Source organism: Hemibagrus wyckioides, linkage group LG25 (genome assembly GCF_019097595.1).
Source record: "Hemibagrus wyckioides isolate EC202008001 linkage group LG25, SWU_Hwy_1.0, whole genome shotgun sequence".
In the NCBI taxonomy this organism is placed as follows: Eukaryota; Metazoa; Chordata; class Actinopteri; order Siluriformes; family Bagridae; genus Hemibagrus; species Hemibagrus wyckioides.
Genome location: NC_080734.1, coordinates 6,635,504 through 6,654,192, shown reverse-complemented (window position 1 = coordinate 6,654,192; position 18,689 = coordinate 6,635,504). Strand labels below are relative to the sequence as shown.

Here is an 18,689-nt window from a genome sequence, read left to right as displayed (position 1 = left end):
AGTAGGGATGAATGTTTTTCCTTTAAATGGTGTTTGTGTGTTGGGCAGAGAGGGCTTCAGGGCTTCAGCTTGAGATGATGGTACAATGAGTCAGAGAGTGGAAAATCTGACAGCTGTAATTTTGAGTTTGAGAAAAATGTAAAGGTTTTTTTAGTAATTTTTTCTGCCCTAGGTTTTTGGTGGCAGCTTAATATTTCACGATAAACACACTTAACTGCTTTTTGTACAATTGGTCCCAAGGACTCAACAAGTGCCAGAAGCAAACAATCATCGGTCAGTGGTCATGAAAAGCTTACCTTTGCATTTAATGTGCTTTAAGAAAGATTTTAAAAGAAAAAATAAATACAGAAACCATTAGAAGACCTCTCGAGAGCACAAGTGAAACATCAACCAAAGTGGAAACATGTGCTGAATGACCATGACGATGATCTGTAAGTGTTTATCAACCTCTTTGAAAGGACTGATGGCATGTGAGTGGCCGAACAAACCACTTTTCTCAATTGCTCTTCTGTCAGGGAAACTCAAATAGCCATGCACACTGCATTCTTTCTAGAAGAAGGCCATTATGCAGAGAGTTGACCTCACACTCAAATGACACTTCAGAGAACTGTGGTAATAAGGCTCAGTCTTGGTTCTTCTTGTTTATGCCTTTTGAATTGGCTATGACCTAGCATGAAGCCCACAGGCCCACTTCATTGTCTGCCTCCTGGCCATCAGATTTCTTCCTGTTGGAATCTTGACAAATGACCAAGATTCCTCTGGCTACTTGTCAAGAAACAAGGTAACCCCCTCTCCCTCTTGTACCAAGACCAACCACTTACTGACGTCCCAAACCCTTCAAACCAGTAGTGTCTAAAAAATTCACTTAACCTTCCTACCAATAAGGGTCCACAGCAAAGAGACATGCATAAGAGACATTGTATAATACAACATTAACAGAACAGTAGTCATATTTCCTCAGGGTTTATTTAGATTTGGCCTGATATATTACCTTTTCACAGGCTAGATCTTCATTTGTATATACTTACACATTTTTATCAGTTCGAATGCAACTGTCTGTCTGGCAATCCTGAGATCTGAATAATTGAACAGAAAAATATCCAGTCTATCTCATAGAACTTTAGCTGCTACACTTCTAGAAAGAGAGATCGAAAACTCTAAACTCAATTTTTTACCTGCTGATTTGATGGATTTGAACAAACAAAATTACAAACAAACAAACAGTTTGAGTAGCTAACTTAGCAAAATGTCAGTTCAAGTCTGCAAAGAATGAGCTTTTCTCTTCTCGGTTAAGAATTGTTAAATATTTTTTTACATTAAACCTCACAAGATACAATTGTGAAAATGGAAACCCAATGAGTATCAAACTGAGCCTTTAGGACAGAAACACACTAGATTTTAGAAATGATCCAAATTGGGTCAAGGTCAGAGCAAGGTTGGATATCTGAAATAGTTTTCCTTCAACTGGTTCCTTACTGTTTGAAAAATATTTTAAAGATATTGAATTAAATATTAAGAATAAAAATTATTGAAAAAATTAGGAAGACTAGACTTGATGGTGATTTCGATGCAGATGTTGAGCTGTACTTGATTTTTTTTACGACCATTGGTGATGATTATGCACTTAAATCCAATATAATCCACTTCAAAACATTTGTGAGCAGCAAATAATCTGGTGTGGATGTCAAAAAAAGAAAAGAAATTTTCTATTTTTTTTAATTTTTTTGTTTATCTTTATGAAACACTTCAGAGACTTGATTAGCCATGTTAGCCGATTTACACCAACTTTCCCTGACTAGCACCAACAAAATAAGTAGAAATTTATTTTTCAGTTATTTGTTTGTTTATTAATTTATTTATTTTTGCTTTGAAAAAGACAAGAATGTTCTAATAAATCTATTTTTTTTTGTGCCCCACTAAAATACACATCGCAGACGTCAACATGTTGACTTTTACAGTGAAATGAAGACACTGCGCCGTGTGTGTCTCTGTAAACACACCGCAGCCATCTTCAGTATTTTGCAGTCAGACTCCGCAGTGAAAACATGGGGGGTGTTCTTGGGCTTTGTTCTATGGCGAGTTGGGTACGTTTTAACATTTTAATCGATATTAATAACATCCAGTATAAATAAGTCTGTATAATATTAAATCATCCTGATTACAGGAAAACAAATGGTCTTTAAATTGAATCTGAAAACATCTTGCGGCAGCTGCGGTATGAAATGGTGACTCGTTCATCGTGACTTGCATTTAAACTACTTTTATAGCCTGCTTTTGTATATGGGCGATTTAAAAATATTGTTAAATTAATGTATTATTTTCAGTTTGTATATATTTTTTGATCCATTATCTCAAACAGTCGGCTGTCAGTCTCCTTTCGTGTCAGCTTTATATGTTTACTGGGTGGTTTCCTGTGGCCTGGGGACGTTATCAGCATTGTTAACTAACTAGTTAGCTAATGTTTTCAACCTTTTTAACTATCATAGTTTAATACAAACCGAAAGCTAACATTTGAACTATATCGAATATTTTCTTCACTTTTTTATTTTATTTAAAAATACACTATTTAATCGTATAATCAGGCAATGGAATCGCAGCTAACCCGAACTAGCCCGTGTTGTTATTGTGATTACGCCACTCTTAGCCTAGCCTAGCCTAGCTTATTTTAGCGTGTTTTGCTAATGTCGGATTATTTTTCTCCGAAATGGTTGCGCCACAGCACAGGCAAAACAAAGATCATGTGTCAGGACATTAATATATCCACAAATAGATCGTTTACAAGTGAACAGAACAAGATTAGCTTGTTTTTAGTTTCACGTTTGTGAATTTTTTTGAGTCTGTTTAATCCAGTTTATTAGGCGGCGTTTCCGGTGTTTGGGGCATGATGTCATTCATGTGATTAGTGGCGTTTTAATGTGATGTTCTTGTTTTTAGCTAGAATTAGATATCTAAACTGATTTATATGAATTACCAGATTAAAAGAAACGCCTGCTTGCAGTGTAATATTTATGACTGGATAAGTGTGATGTGATCTCACAATATGATCACAATGTCCAGCTTTGGTTTAGGTGAATAATGTCAGACATGATGGAGAGCACAGTTTTATTTCCACACTACTTTGCTAGACAACCTGGATCCCCAACATGTATCATGATGCACTAATGTGATGAGTACCAGTAATATACCAACCAGGCTTAGAGCTCTGGATCGATATCAGCTTTAAACCGGATATAACGTCTCGCCTTATGCTACTTTCTCATTGTTATGACGTCACACTTTCACAATTAATCCCAGCGTTACCTCATTAGTGACTTTTATTTTTTATAATGCTGTCTGAAAATTATTTCCCTAAATGTCCGTCTACCTGCTTATTTTTGTTACCAGAATTCTTAAATGAATATTATACCATTTTATTTTATACAGTAATACAATTAACATTAAAAAACTTGATTCCATTTAGAGTTTTCTTATAGAACAAACACACAAAAATGTGATTACAAGTAAGTTACAGTGTTATTGTAATATTAGATAGCTAGGTAGTGAACAGATGTATGAAACTAGATAGACAGATGTACTTTGTTTATCCCTCAGGGGATATTTTGGTGCTATAGCAGCAAAGGACATTGATATACAAAGTTATTAAAACATTATAATACTCACCAGTCATTTATTAGCCAAGTATTTAAGGAACGTGGTTCAGACAATTCTATACATATTAAATAAAAGCTACGTGTACACTAATCTGGATAAAACGCTCCGTGTCCACATTATCAATTTCAATCATTTCCCAAAGGTTGGTCATCCACGGTGAGTTTATTTTAACGATTTTGGTTTAGTGCACAGAGGGTCAAGGTGAAGAAGGGCAGCATCAGATTAACAGAATAGGTGCAAAACTACAACAAGTTTCAGAATAACAGCAGCAGACATTAACCACCACAAGCAGTGTTGATTCTGTGTAGGCATTGTATTGTAATGTGTATGGATTTGAATAAATATGAACCAGTTATTCACTCATTCTGAAAAACTGGAGTTGTGTCCCGGTGAACCACACACACCAAAGCTCTCAGAAAAAAAGCACCATGTGAAGGTAGAAGTGTTCATGATAATGAGCTCCAGTTTTGCTACCATCTGCCTTCTTGGTGATGGAGTTTGTGTTTCTGAGCAGCCTACTGTAGTGCTTTGCATCTCCTGCAATTATGCTGCTACCCTAATAGACTACTTATCTCATCATACTACCAATGAAAATCAACTCTGAAATCCAAATGTTTTCTCTGTAGATCCCCTGCCTTTGTGGCAGTGCTCCTTGCCTCCTGTGCAGATGCTGCCCCAGTGGAAACAACTCCACGGTCACTCGCCTCATCTACTCCTTCTTCCTGCTTCTGGGGGTGGGCATCGCCTGCATCATGCTGATGCCCGGCATGGAGGGGCAGCTCAAGAAGGTATTTTTTTTTCCTATTCCATATTTATATAAAATAATAATAATTTGCATCTGATCTAACAGTATTGTCCTCAGAGGAAAAAGAGCTCATTAGTGAATGTTTAATATTGAAAAAGTTCTGTGTTTGCAGATTCCAGGCTTTTGTGAGGGAGGAATTGGAACCTCCATCCCAGGTGTGAAGGGACACGTGAACTGTGATGTGCTGGTGGGCTACAAGGCTGTGTACCGTGTGTGCTTTGGCATGGCCATGTTCTTCCTCCTCTTCTCTCTCCTCATGATCAAGGTTAAGAGCAGCCAAGATCCACGAGCTTCTGTACACAACGGGTATGGGAACTTTTGGACAAGCTCATGTTCATGTTTTAACTTCAACTACAATATAGTGTTTAAATATTAAGGTATTTATGGACCTGACTGAACATATCTAACATTTGGAAATAATAAACACCTATCTGATCATTTTCTTTCCAATTCCTTTGCAGGTTTTGGTTCTTCAAGTTCGCTGCTGCTACTGCTATCACTGTCGGAGCGTTCTTCATTCCAGAGGGTCCTTTTACAACCGGTAATGAGCATTTCAGTAATCATTAGACTGAACACCATAATAAAACAGCCTTTTTTCCCCTCAAGTATACCAGGAAACTAACATTATCTCTTTCACTCATTCTTTAGTGTGGTTCTACATTGGCATGGCTGGCGCTTTCTGTTTCATTCTGATTCAGCTGGTGCTTCTTATCGACTTTGCTCACTCCTGGAATGAGTCCTGGGTGGAGAAGATGGAGGAGGGGAACTCTCGCTGCTGGTACGCAGGTAAGCGTGAAAAGGAACACATGTATGCATAGGTATATTGTGGGCTTTTGGACGATTTTGTATTTGAATCTGGGTGTGGACAAAAGATTTCTGGCCCACTTGAAAACAATGAGCTGAGCTTTAGGTGAAAGCACAGAAAACACTTCCTGTTTCACAGTGTCTCCGAATAACAGGGACTGGTATGTAATGGTCAAAGAGGAAATGAAAACAGCAGGGCTTTAGATAATTAAAAGCAGAATGAAATCAAACGCAAGTCTTTATAACTTTAGAAACACAAGATTTTGCTGTAAAGATTTATTACTGTGTAAAACATTAATAGTGTTGCAGAGAGCTGTTATGGCTAATGGTAGTTACAACTAGTGCTCATAATTATTTCTGCTTCTGTGCCCTCTAGCTCTTCTTACTGCCACAGCCTTGAACTACGCTCTGTCCTTGGTGTGTGTGGTGATGTTCTACGTGTACTACACCCACACTGAAGGCTGCACTGAGAACAAGGCCTTCATCAGCGTCAACATGCTGCTGTGTGTGGGAGCCTCCATCATGTCCATTTTGCCCAAAATTCAGGTAACTGACTGTGTTCAGTTGGTGCAGTAGTTTTATTGACCACCTACTTGCAAGGTAGACTGAGAACCGCAATGTTCATTGAGGAAGTAGTAATTTAGTGATGTTTACATTTGGAAATCTTTTTCTACATTTGGATTTGTTTGTAGTCGATAACTCTTACCACTTTTCCCCTAAAAGACACTTCACAGCAGCGTTTCTCCTTTTTGTTTTAAATTTTGTTTCCCTATTTCCTTTTCCTTTCTGTTTAGCTCCTCCTTCAAATCACACAAGGAAATGAATCAGAGAGAGAGAAAAAAATTTCAGTGAAGAGTCGCTTGAAAAAGATTTTGCGTCTTTAAGGATGGTGGACTTTTTTTGCCGGGTCACAGGCTGAAGGACGTTAGTTCGAGGACATTAGGCATTGTTTCAGCTGATGTGGTGGGAACAGTTGGGAGAAAGATAGAAGGACTGTTAATCTTTTTTAACAAAGAGCACAATTTAATTGTGTCTCTTTTCTTTTAATTTAGGAATCACAGCCCAGGTCTGGTCTCCTGCAGTCCTCCGTCGTCACCCTGTACACTATGTATCTGACCTGGTCTGCTATGACCAATGAGCCTGGTAAGTAATTGTTCCTGAGATATTTGAAAGAAAAACCATTTGCTACTTGTTTAAAAGAAAAACACCATACTGTATAAATAAGTCTTGCTTTATTTTTAGACCGCAAATGCAACCCTAGTCTGCTGGGCATTATTGGGCTGAACAGCACCACCCCAGCTGCCCCAGGTCACGTGGTCCAGTGGTGGGATGCCCAGGGCATTGTGGGATTGATCCTGTTCCTGATGTGTGTTTTGTATTCCAGGTAAGTTGCCGTTTTGTTTCTAGCCTCAGACGCAATAGTTCATGTTCGCTTAAACCGTTATGTTTATCAGAGTCTATGCCTTTTCAGCATCCGCAATTCTAACAACGCTCAAGTCAACAAGTTGACGCTGACTAGCGACGAGTCCGCTCTGATCGAGGACGGTCCAGCGCCGGAGAATTTCGACGAGGGAGACGGGTCAAACCGGGCCGTGGACAACGAGAAGGATGGCGTCACGTACAGCTACTCTTTCTTCCACTTCATGCTCTTCCTGGCCTCTCTTTACATCATGATGACTTTGACCAACTGGTACAGGTATGACCAGAGCTAGAACCGAAACAAATCCTACAGTCCTGATTTAGGTCTTTCCTTATCCTGATTTTTTTTTTTAAAGTGTGGTACCAGTAGATTATAAAAAAAAACAGATTTTTAATGCAACCATGCCTCAGTGTCTAATATTGTTCACTCCCTCTGTATATTTCCATTTTCCATTGACATCAATATATCAGTTAAACTTCCTGTAAACTTTGGTTTAAATTCGATCTGCACTATTTTTAGCCCTGACTCCAACTACGAGGCGATGACCAGCAAGTGGCCTTCGGTATGGGTGAAGATCTCGTCCAGCTGGATCTGTATCTCTCTGTATGTCTGGACCCTGGTGGCTCCGCTCGTCCTTACCAACCGCGACTTCGACTGACCGCGCGGAAGAGAGAAGGCTTTACTCTAACCTTGCCCTTCATCATTGTGAATATCCGCCTGTAAAAGCAGGGCAGGTCGGCTCATAATTGTAAATAAGCTGAAGCTGGTGCATTCCCCTGTGGTTAATCCTCAGTTTTGGTGTAACTGTTGCATGTTATGTAGTGATATTTATTTGTGCTGTACGTTGTTGTAAGCAGTCAAAAAATTAGCCAGGCTTGAGTTTTGTAAAGAAGCACAGGAATATGTGTACATCCTAAAGAAAGATAAAAAAGGAATCATTGTAAAATTTTGATTTAAGTAGCTTGGGCTTGACATCTTTACCATAATTTATTCATGAAGCTGTAGGAGCAAGATGCGTCATCTTATAAAACAAATTTCCTGTAGCGTGGGCATAAGAGTTCAGTATTACAAATTTAACAAATATCATTGCTAAGTAGAAGTTTAGATTCGCTGCTTTTTTCCATTCCTAACACATTTTTTGCATCATTTAGGATATCCTTTCCAAAACATAGGTCATGTGAAATACTGTTTTATTAACACCAGTGTTGGTGCATGTTAATGAATTTCCAGGCTTTTAGTTAGGACTGTAAAACACTACAGTGCTAATCCTTTTGCAACTTGCACAGGTTAGTGGAGTTTTGAAGTTTTATTGTGTTTTGAAATTTTTTGCACTGATTCATTGCTTTACAAACTCATGTTAAGATGATATAATTTCACATGTGGAATTTGCTTCTATGCCATGTAGATGTGTGTGTTACCAGCCTGCTGGAGCTAATATTCTAGTAGCTGCTGTTATGTAACATTACAGGCGCTGACGTGTGATGCCTTAGTGTATTCTTTTTGTCCTTTTGACATGTGCATTGTAATTTATCTTGTCAATCATTAAAGGTTTAAAGCCCCTATCAGCTCTGTGATTTTTTTTTTTTTTTTCTTCCCCTAAATATGTTTAAAGGACATTTCCACTTGGACACAAAACCAGTGTAGGTCACTAGTGAAACCCCACCCTGGGTCATTTACTTCTTCTTTCAGTTAATCATACAAGCTTAAAATGCCCGAGACAGCATTATGTTCATCTACCCTGTCCAAGATGGCTACAGCCAGCAAATCATACAAACTGACACTAATGAGAGGTATTTTAGACCTGTGAATTACAATTTTCTGATTCTGACTATAAAGTGCACATCAACGACAAGAGGCTTGAATCCCTTGCAACTTCTTTAATATCAAGCTTGGGATATTGACAAAGCATAAAGAGAACGGCGAAATCACTATACTTTCCGGACATTATTGAACTAGTAAGAGTACTGTTATGTACAGAGATCTGAGCGCAGGCACTTCTATACCATGTCACATAACAAAATCCAAACCAAAGTCGCAATCACAGAATTCAGTATAAAAAAAAAAAAAGACATAACAGAAGAAAACAAAATAAAATCTACGATCTCATAAACTTGCTGCACTATAACCCTTGTTTATCCAGGACAACGGTGAACAAGATCAAAAAGCAGATGTGATCTAATGGAATGTCATTTCAATGTGAGAAGAAAAGTACCAAAAAATTGCATTAAATAAATAGATCATTTTGATGACTATGTACAAAAAAAGAAAGGTCTCGTTCATCTTTAAACGTCGAGTTGGTGCAGATCGGCAGGAGGCAGGTCTGAGTTCAGTTCACACAGGTAGAAGAGTGTGGCTTCGCTGGCCTCTGCTTCAGTGAGGGGCTCCAGGCGGATCATTGAGCTGCGTGGAGGTTCTTCTGTCTGCAGAGATGACTGCAGGAGGTCCACAGTGTCTTCTGGGTTCGGCTTCACATCTTCAGGCTGTGGTTCGGCAACTGAGGGGAGAGGACTGCAACCATCAAGGAAGGCCAGCAAGGGATAGCTGGTGTACTGAATCAGTTGTTTATCTGAAACAGGACCGAATACCGAATTTAAGTTTCTACGCTGATCAGAAGTTTATGAGTTAAAATTCCAGGATTGCCTAAAGATCACTTTTGGCCCTTGAAGTGACACTTTAACCCAAAGTAAAATGTTTGTATTTTCTTTAAAATATAGAGATGTTTAGAAGAATTTGTTAGTCTCATCCTCAGACGTCACGCCCCGGAAACGGCTGGCTGAATGTCTGATGCACACAAAACCGGAAACACCCAATTGGTTAGATTCTACAGGATTTCTGTAAGACGTGTATGTGGCATTTGTAATGGTCCTCCTGGAAACAAAGCCTTCTTGGCATTCTACTTCCCTCATGGTAGAAGGAAGCCTTAGTGTTTACAACTGTGAGAGTGAGCGCTTATAAAAATCAGCTAAACACTGGAGTTTACAAATGATGAAACGTTTGTGGTATAGACTCAATTATTTGCACAGATTTTTCTTAAATGAACAATCTGTGGTTATGACATGACACCGAGCATGATGCTGAACAAAACGAGCTGTGATTGGTTGCTTTACATGTCGATCAGATGCCTCTGGGGTGGTCTTTGGTCAATAAAAGCTGCTATGGAGTCCAGACCTTCTCTAGTCAATCTGAAGATCTGGCTATGTGAGACCATTTTGTGTGCCATATGCATCAGAAGTTCAAGCACTGGCCTGACTTTTGAGGCTGAGACTAAGAATTTGTTAACAGTTACCTGTAGCGTAATTTGCAGTCTCACCCTTTGCAGAAATGCCTTCACCTTTTGAGTTTGAGCCGGTTCCCTGTAGCAAACATTAGAAGTAGATGACAAGGGTGAATGGGTTGAGTTAAAATATCAGAAGCACACGGTGATTTGTCATTCATCACTCAAGTTTCTGTTTTGTTCCATGCTGGATTTCGTTTAGATGAAAAGCCTAATGGTCTTAACTTACTGTATCAGTGCAGGTGAAGAAATCATGAGATCTGCACACAATATAAAACTGTGACAGTAAGAAAATGGCATGAAAATGAACAGAGAGGTGCCTCTGACGGACGGGAAACAGAAGAGATGATAGGGCAGATATCAGATCATAGACACAAACCTCTAGAATGTTGGAGTCAATGGAGAACTGTTTTCCATACAGCATGGCCTGAAAGTCTTCCAAGCTGCAGTCAATACTGTCCAAGTAGTCCATCAGCTCAACTCTGTTGAAGAGATTACATTGTTTTATAAACTATCCCATACCTAGGGCATCTGGGAGAGAAAAGCACCTTAACCTGTGTCAGTGTAAGAATCTAGTACAGGGCTGGGCAATTAATTTCTACAGGGGGCCACATAATAAATATGAACTGTGTTGGAGGGCCGAACCATCGATAACTTGAACTTGCAAGCTGCTACTGGTAATCAGAAGAATAAGGATATTATGTAAATATTTATGTAAATTTTTTATGAATTGTTGTGTAGGTCAAAGAGGAAAATAATCCTATAGAAGAAGTAATAAACAGTTTAAAACAAAAACAATCACTGCATCACTGTTTCATTTGATTTTTAACTTGTTAATCTTCACAAATACTGAAAAGATGTTTTGCATTATGTTAAAGATAAGCAACTGCTCAACTTCATTCAAATAGCAACAAGTGCTTGTTTTCAGTTCATTTTACTTGTTAAGTACTCAGGGTTAATTTCTGTCACTTTATCCTGCATTCTCTTTAAAAGTCCAACATTTTTCCCTGTCAGATTTGGACAACCATCAGTTGCCAGCTTGTCCCATTTCAGTCCCAACTTGTCCAAACATGCATTTACCTCCGTGAAGAGATCACTACCTGTTGTTGTTCCTTTCATTGACTGCATGGCTGCCAGCTCTTCCGTGATTTTGAAGTCTGCAGTAATCCCACGTAAGAAGATGAGTAGCTGGGCTGTGCCATGTAAATCGCAGCTCTCATCCAGAGCCAGTGAAAAATTGACCGCTCTGTTCCTCAGCTGAAGCTCCAGATTTCCCGCGATGTCCTCAACCCTCGTCGTTACAGTGCGTCGGGAGAGGGGCACGTTCTCGAATGCTCCCTTTTTCTCTGGGCATATCAGGGCAGCAGAGTCCACCATACACTCCTTAATAAACTCTCCATCAAAAAACGGTGTACTTTTTCTAGTGATTTTGTGAGATATGACATAACTTGTCTTGACAGCTGCATCTCTGGGTGTGGGAGGTTTTGTAAAAAGGCCTTGTCGGGTTTGCAGCGTGGCTAGCACAGCCTCCGACTCCTTTGCACGCTCTTCATCAGACAAGTTCTTGTATTTCCCCTCGTGTTTGGTCACGTAGTGGCGATTCAGATTGTAATCTTTGAACACAGAGACCTGTGTACCACAAACTAAGCACACGGCTTTACCTTTGATTTCTGTAAATAAATATTTTGCAGTCCATGTCTTGTTGAAAACTCGGGATTCGGAATCAACTTTTCTTTTTTTAATGGGAGCTGACATTTTTTTAGGAGTGGCTGACCAGCATTAACGTGCCAGCATCACCTGTTACCGTTCAGACACGCACACACGTCCATACGGAAATAATAAAACTCCAGGCTTTTCAAAATAAAAGCAACACAGTTGTACTGCGTGCAATGCATAAACACTTGTTCATTTATGTTTATGACTGACTTAAAGGGGACTGGACAGGGACGTCCAAAGGGCCGGATGTGGCCCGCGGGCTGTAAAATGCCCAGGTCTGATCTACAAAGTCAGGTGTTTTCTCCTAATGTCTTAACCAGCAAGCTGACTGGCTCCTTTATAGATTTATACAACGACCAGGCATAACATTATAACCACCTGCTTAATGTTGTGTTGGTCCCCTTTTGCTGCTAAAACCGCTCTGACCCGTCCTGCACTGTGTATTCTGACACCTTTCTATCAGAACCAGCATTAACTTCTTCAGCAATTTCAGCAACAGTAGCTCGTCCGTTGGATCGGATCACACGGGCCAGCCTTCGCTCCCCTCGTGCATCACTGAGCCTTGGCCGTCCATGACCCTGTCGCCGGTTCAACTCTTTTCCTTCCTTGGACCACTTTTGATAGATACTGACCACTGCAGACGGGGAACACCCCACAAGAGATGCAGTTTCGGAGAAGCTGTGATCCAGTCGTCTAGCCATCCCAAATTGTCTCCTGTCAAACTCACTCAAATCCTTACGCTTGCCCATTTTTCCTGCATCAACTTTCACATCAACTTTGAGGACAAATGTTCTCTTGCTGCCTAATATATCCCACCCACTAACAGGTGCTATGATGAGGAGATAATCAGTCTTATTCCTTAATTAATTCCAATAGCATTAAATGACTGCTGTTTACAAAATGTTGCCGCTGATCAAGTGAATGTACATTAGTTAGTCTTCTTATAGATAAATTTTCACACAATCAGGGGGGCAAATGGTTTTCAGAATTCACAGGGTTTTTTTAAAAACATAAATCCATGTACTTTTGATTTACTTTTAAATTTTCTCGTATCTAGCTTAATAAATCCCACTGTCTCTCCTGTGTAATGGTTTGGCTCTCTAAAATGTTTGAGAATCATACCGTTAAAAAGGTTTACTAGTTTTCTGAACAAGTCCTATGTCCCGCTCAAGTGAAGTATAACTGTATAAAGCTGTCTCTAATAAATGAAATCCATTCCCAACTTACTTTCCCAGGAGGTTAATGTTCTGAGAAATGGTGCCGCTCTCATTGAGGATGGAGTCCATCATCTTCACAGGGTCTTCCTGGCTCAGGGCTGAACTATGGTTTAGCTGCAACGCGCTGCACGTTGGCTGGATAATGTCGAATGATGATTCTCCTTCAGCTCGAAGTGTGGTGTCTGTTGATAACTGTCTGCTCATGCTCCTGTTTTCTGTGGTCTCGCTGTTGTCGCAATCTACCTCGACGATTTCTACGTCCCTGCAGCAAAGATTAGGGATGCCACAATACTCAATATAAGATTCAATATAGGTTCGGTACGACCTCCACGGTTCAATACGCATATATGAACCACGGTTTTTCGGTTTTTTCCTTAAAACAATAAAACCATGCGTTTTATTACTCTCTGATCCACCTGTTTGTGTTTGCCTGTACTGTATGTCTACGCGCTGAGACAGACACGCCTCCCCGCGAGTAAATATCCAATCAGTGAGCGCTAAAGTTAGGGGCGGTAACCATGCTTGTGATACTGGTGTCAGATTTCACTCTAACCCTGGAGAGCGTTGAAGCGAGACAGAAATACGAGGAAGCCGTGCTGTGATTCAGATCTGTGGTGTGGGGACATTTCGGATTTGTTGTTGACTATGATGCCGATTAAACAAAAATAATGACTGACTGTGTTTAAGCACTGTTCCACACGAGTTAGCTACTCAGATGGAAATACTTCCAGTATGACCGCACATCTGCAGCTCCATCACCCAGGGATATCACTGTGTGGAAGCAGGATGGCAGAGCAGGTAACACAGGAACCCAAAATCAACAGTCCCTAACTGATTCCTTCCAGCATTCAGACACAACTGGTTCCAAGAGACACAAAAAATAATTCTAATATAATAATTGCTAAAGATTTGCAGCCGTTTTCTGTGATCGGTGATGTGGGCTTTCGGGCAACTAAAAGTGCTCGAACCACATTACACACCACCGACATGGCCTTTTTTCCTCTATGAAAAAACTCACAAAAAAATTGAAACCGAGTCGGCTAAAGCTCAAAGCCTTGCTCTAATAACAGATAGTTGGACCTCACAGGGAACAGAGTTATCTCACCATGACTGTTCATTACAGAGCGGATTGGGAAAAAATACATACAAACCCGTCCCCTGTAATAAAGTCATACAAGCGCTAATTCATATCTCACTATTTTCAGTACACTATGAATATGTACAAGTTGATTTTTGCATTTAAGTAAAATAAAGAGAATTGCAACTAAAACCAGTTTTTTTTCTTCTTAACATACTGTTCCTGTCACCTAAGCAAAGAATAATGGAAAAAAACTTTAATTTGCCAAGCCATCCGAACCGAAAACCGTGGTTAAAAACTGCAGTACGTATTGAACCGTGGGTTAACTGTATTGTTGCATCCCTAGCAAAGATATATAGAAACAGATGCGGATGAGCTCATTCATAAAATGCTAGAAAAAAATAATGTATGACTGAATTATATAATTAACTAAATTACTATATGTTCAAGTTTGCAGGAGACAATGTGACAAACCAATACGTAACTTCCGAAATTTCTGATTATTTATGTGGGTATGACATTGAGCAGTAGCATTATATCTAACCTCCCATTCTAAACAAGGTAACACATCTACATCACCACCAAGAGCGACATCCAAGGCATGAAGCTCTCTAGTGTAAACGAAGACTTACTTTTTTTTTTTTTTTACTTAGTTATTTTCCCTTCATCTTGATGGAGACTTCTTCTGTAAGTTTAGTTAAAGGTGACTGCTAAATGCAGTAAATGTAAAAAGATAAAGATCTGCAGTGTGATTTGGAATAAACTCAACACACACACAGCTTACCCTTCATCTACCGCTGTCGTCGTGTCCACTGTGACTTCTGCGTCCTCGTTCGTGATATCACAGATGATGACATCATCGGCATTGTCAGTGTTCTTCAGACCACTGACTGCAGACTGAGAGAGAGAGAGAGAGAGAGAGAGAGAGAAACAAATGCATACAGCTATGTTAATATACACATGAAATACTTTCCAGTGTGGAAAATATCAATGTCTCTCATGAACTCTGAACGAGTACAATCAGATTCTATTCAGCGCTGTATAATGAATTGTTATTTTGCATTTGCTGAGCCAATTCTTTCTTTCACCATCCTTAAAAAGTCTCTGGTCCTTATGATTCAGTGGAAAAACCATTATCGAAGCTCATCTCACTTTAACTGCATAACGTGAACAGAGTGTAGGACAGTTTGGTGGAAGGATACATACGTTGCTGTGGTCCACTGCTTCCTCATAGATTTTGGAAATGAATTTTGACTTCTTTCCATTGCTGCTTAGTAGCAGAGGCCTGGTTGTGAGAAAAAGAAAGGATAAAAAAAAAAAAAAAGAGTCATGGAAAGGGAGTATAACTTTCTTAAGCTATAAAAGGATACAAAACTAAAAGGATATAAAAACTAGAGTTACCTCTTGCGTTTCAGGTTCAGCACACGGTTATTCTGGACCAGGGTGAGGATGAACTGCACAAGCTAACGTGAAAGAAAAGGGGGAGAAAAAAAAAAACATGACAGTCTGAACATCATGTACTTCATCAAATTGAACAATCTCCGGCAAGTTCGATTGTATATGATGATACCTCTTTTATAGCACGTTGCTGCTGCACATGCTTCTGCCTGAGATCTGACATCTCCCTCCACAGAGCCTCATTCTCACTGAACAAAACCATGAGAAAGAAATGTCATGTCATTATTATTATTTCAAAATGGAAAGCATGTGCCATAATACACAGCATTGCGTGGAGAGCATTTACCGTTTCAAAGTGGCCAGCCTGGCGTCCATGTCTTCCTGTTTGTCGTGCACAGTTTGAACACTGGTCAGAATTCTGGACAGATCCTCTTGCCTCAGTTTACTGTCTTCCGGTCTAGTACTGGATACCTAAAATACGATGAAACATTTGAATGCAAATTGAGTGCAGAGTAAAACCTACATTATGCTACATTGTCCTCACCTTTGTCCTCATTTCAGGAGCATAACAATAAACCAATGATTAAAAATTGCATAGATTTTTGGTTACCACAATTCAGTCTTTTTATTAATGAAAAAAAAAGAGAGAACAGTACAACTACAGACTGGGGAATGAGAAGCTAGAACTGAGAAAAATTTGCTTAGCAAATAATGTTGTTTATGGAAGGAGTCTCCAGTGTCAGTGCATGTAAAAGTGTTCAAGCATTCCAGCTCAACCCTCTCAACTGACCTTTCTCTTTATGTTCTCCAGTAAATCGTCTCGGCCATTCTGAAAGTAAGGATGCTGGAATTCAACTGGTCCGTCTCGCTCCTGCTTCACTATGCCGGTGTCAATGTGCATCACCTTGCGAAAGCCATCTGTGAAAACAAAACAAACTTTTTTTCTTAACCTGTCTGTGAACGACAGACAACACAAATGAAAGATGTCCTTATGACACACACTAAGAGAATTCCCTTACACATGTTCAGCTGTCGGACAAAACTGGCCATGTTGTTGTGTTTAAAAAACTTTGGCAGGATTTCTTTTGCGAAGCGTTGCTCATCCAGGACAAGGAAACTGTTCCCCTCCTGTAAGAAAGGAAGATCACATCTGTTAGTCGCCAAATCAACTCAACATGACCTGGTCATCACTTCAGTCACACTTGAAACTCACACATGCTTAATTCCTACTGATTTTATTAGTAACTTAAATACAAGCTTTGTCTCAATCTTCTGGGGCAAAAAGACACAAGACTCTGAGATCTGTTCAGGTAGACTCTCATAAATAGAAACGATTCTAGTCCTTTAACACTTTTTAAAAACATTTAATCATTATCACTATTGTATTTGTAGCTCTCCCAGGATTGTTTGCATCAGCCTATGCCATACACCTATTGGAGGATTTTTTTTGAGTGTTTTATCAACACTCACACACTGCAGTATTACCAAAAATATCTTCACCTGCCTAAACTTTGCCATCTTTGAGAGCAGGGGCAATAAATCACCCACTGGTGAACAACAAGGTTTATTTACACATATAGCAACTTGCAGTGGACCATTAATAATCAATGATAGCTGGTGACTTTCAGCAACATGAGTGACAGCGACCCAGTGGTGGCCAGATGTGGGTGTGTCCAGTGCTGCAACTGGTTGATAAAAGATTAACTTCATGCAAATATAAGGCTATTTGTCGCAGTAATAAGAGGCTTGCAGCAATAAAATCGCAACATAACACTACTAATCTCAACCCCTGACCACGGAATTCTTCCATGACGAAAAATTTTTTGTCCGCATCCGAACTGGCTTCCAGACAAAAGAGGAAGAACGATGATCTTAATGTTTTAGGAAGCCATTATATCGGAACAACAAAGTGAAAAGGCAGTAATGAGTAATTAAGGTTGTGTTACTCATCAATAAACAAAGAGGACTAGGAAAGATACTAAGTTACTTATAATAGCAATGTCGAAATCACAAAGTGGACAAAGTGTCACATTTCTCTTGGTTGCTATATCAGGATAATAGAAAATATTGATAAACAAACCATTACTAATATTTAGGATCGATTGTACTTCCAGTTTCATTCATATCTGTAGTATTTATTTATTTATTTTTAAACGCGGTTTCATGCTCAAACTTTCTATTTTTCCAACATTTTCTATTTCTATTTTCTACTTATCTATAAAAAAAAAAACCAATCAATAATAATAATAATAATAAAAAAATCCTTTCCGCGTTTACTCATGAAACACGGTCGGATATGCAAATAACTATGAACATGCAAATTAACTCCTCGAGTAACTAGTTAGTTAACTTACTTTTTTTCTAACATTTTCTATTTCTTTTCAATCGGAAATACGTGTTGATAAATTTAAAAAAAAAATCAATTATATATATATATATTTAATTCCACAAGTACTGATGAAACACGGTCCGATATGCAAATGAATCTATGAATAAGCAAATTAGCTCCTTGAGTAACCAGTTAGTTAATTTTCTATTTTCTAACATTTTCTATTTCTTTTAAATATAAAATACTTATCGATAAAAAAAACAATAAATAATAATTAACAAAAAATATTTAATTCCACGTGTATTCATGGAACACGGTCTGATATGCAAATGAGTCGATGAATATGCAGATTAGTTTAAGTAACCAGTTTGTTAGCTAAGATCGATTAATAAGCAATTCATTTTCCTTGCATGATGTGGTTAGCTATATATCTGCCACAAATGAAAAACAAAAACAAACAAATAAATAAAAAAAACAAGAAAAGGAATCATTAGGATATTCAGTGTATATCGTTAGCTAGCTAGCCTGTGTTAGCTAGCGCAATGCAAAACAATCATCATATAAACAGTCGTTCCTCGCTGAACGAGCTAACGGGAAAGGAAATCGCGCAGCATGCATTCGATTATCGATCTGTAAATAACCGAGGTTAGTTAGGTAAACGTGTCGCGTTGCTCTTTAGCTAGCATCACGGCAGCTAACGGGTAAAGTTGTGAGCTTTTTTTAATCGAACCTGACTCCAGCAAATGAACTCATTAGTGTCGGAATCTTCCACCAGAGTCCACAGCTTGGTGAGGAAAGCAGGAACGTTTGAGTTGTGTTTCATTTTGTTCCCTAAACAGAAATAAAAAGAAAGATAAAAAACAATCTCCCGTGTTTTCTTAGCAGGGTTTTTTTTTTTAAAGGACAAAAACACAAGCAGCAGTGAAAATAACGACGCACACGTTGACACCACTTCCTGTTCACGTTTAGAGGCGACGTGATTGGCTATTCGCGGAGT

The 18,689-nt window shown here is 39.1% G+C and overlaps 2 protein-coding genes across 6 annotated transcripts; one reads left to right on the top strand and one right to left on the bottom strand.

The window, feature by feature from the left end:
- Nucleotides 1-1,938: 1,938 nt before the first annotated feature.
- On the top strand, nucleotides 1,939-8,242 carry serinc1 (serine incorporator 1). Its single transcript, XM_058378651.1, has 10 exons — nucleotides 1,939-2,084; nucleotides 4,278-4,439; nucleotides 4,569-4,762; nucleotides 4,918-4,997; nucleotides 5,105-5,242; nucleotides 5,637-5,806; nucleotides 6,313-6,403; nucleotides 6,503-6,644; nucleotides 6,732-6,956; nucleotides 7,200-8,242. Exons 1-10 carry the CDS (start codon nucleotides 2,046-2,048, stop codon nucleotides 7,336-7,338), a joined length of 1,380 nt encoding a protein of 459 aa, XP_058234634.1. The 5' UTR covers nucleotides 1,939-2,045; the 3' UTR covers nucleotides 7,339-8,242.
- Nucleotides 8,243-8,538: 296 nt separating this feature from the next.
- Nucleotides 8,539-18,658, bottom strand: hsf2 (heat shock transcription factor 2). 5 transcript variants are annotated; one of them, XM_058378645.1, is made up of 12 exons: nucleotides 18,423-18,657; nucleotides 16,383-16,491; nucleotides 16,154-16,281; nucleotides 15,710-15,834; nucleotides 15,536-15,611; nucleotides 15,367-15,428; nucleotides 15,172-15,250; nucleotides 14,750-14,862; nucleotides 12,898-13,149; nucleotides 10,334-10,436; nucleotides 9,967-10,033; nucleotides 8,541-9,246 (listed from the first exon to the last, which is right to left on the bottom strand). In XM_058378645.1, the coding sequence occupies exons 1-12, from the start codon at nucleotides 18,513-18,515 to the stop codon at nucleotides 8,963-8,965; spliced, it is 1,491 nt and encodes a 496-aa protein (XP_058234628.1). In that variant the 5' UTR covers nucleotides 18,516-18,657; the 3' UTR covers nucleotides 8,541-8,962. The 5 variants fall into 5 exon arrangements, with proteins under 5 accessions (XP_058234630.1, XP_058234628.1, XP_058234629.1 ...); XM_058378646.1 differs by having other exon boundaries at nucleotides 8,541-9,174; XM_058378647.1 differs by lacking the exon at nucleotides 12,898-13,149 and having other exon boundaries at nucleotides 8,539-9,246; nucleotides 18,423-18,658.
- Between the last annotated feature and the right edge of the window lie 31 nt (nucleotides 18,659-18,689).

Bases quoted from the DNA above. Each gene is read 5' to 3' on its own strand.
- serinc1 (XM_058378651.1), top strand. From the start codon at position 2,046: ATGGGGGGTGTTCTTGGGCTTTGTTCTATGGCGAGTTGG. The intron at 4,440-4,568 runs GTATTTTTTTTT...CTGTGTTTGCAG, and splicing joins TGGAGGGGCAGCTCAAGAAG to ATTCCAGGCTTTTGTGAGGG. The intron at 4,763-4,917 runs GTATGGGAACTT...ATTCCTTTGCAG, and splicing joins CGAGCTTCTGTACACAACGG to GTTTTGGTTCTTCAAGTTCG.
- hsf2 (XM_058378645.1), bottom strand. From the start codon at position 18,515: ATGAAACACAACTCAAACGTTCCTGCTTTCCTCACCAAGCTGTGGACT. The intron at 14,863-15,171 runs GTATGTATCCTT...TCTCTCTCTCAG, and splicing joins AAGCAGTGGACCACAGCAAC to TCTGCAGTCAGTGGTCTGAA. The intron at 9,247-9,966 runs GTAACTGTTAAC...GTCCTGTTTCAG, and splicing joins GACTGCAAATTACGCTACAG to ATAAACAACTGATTCAGTAC.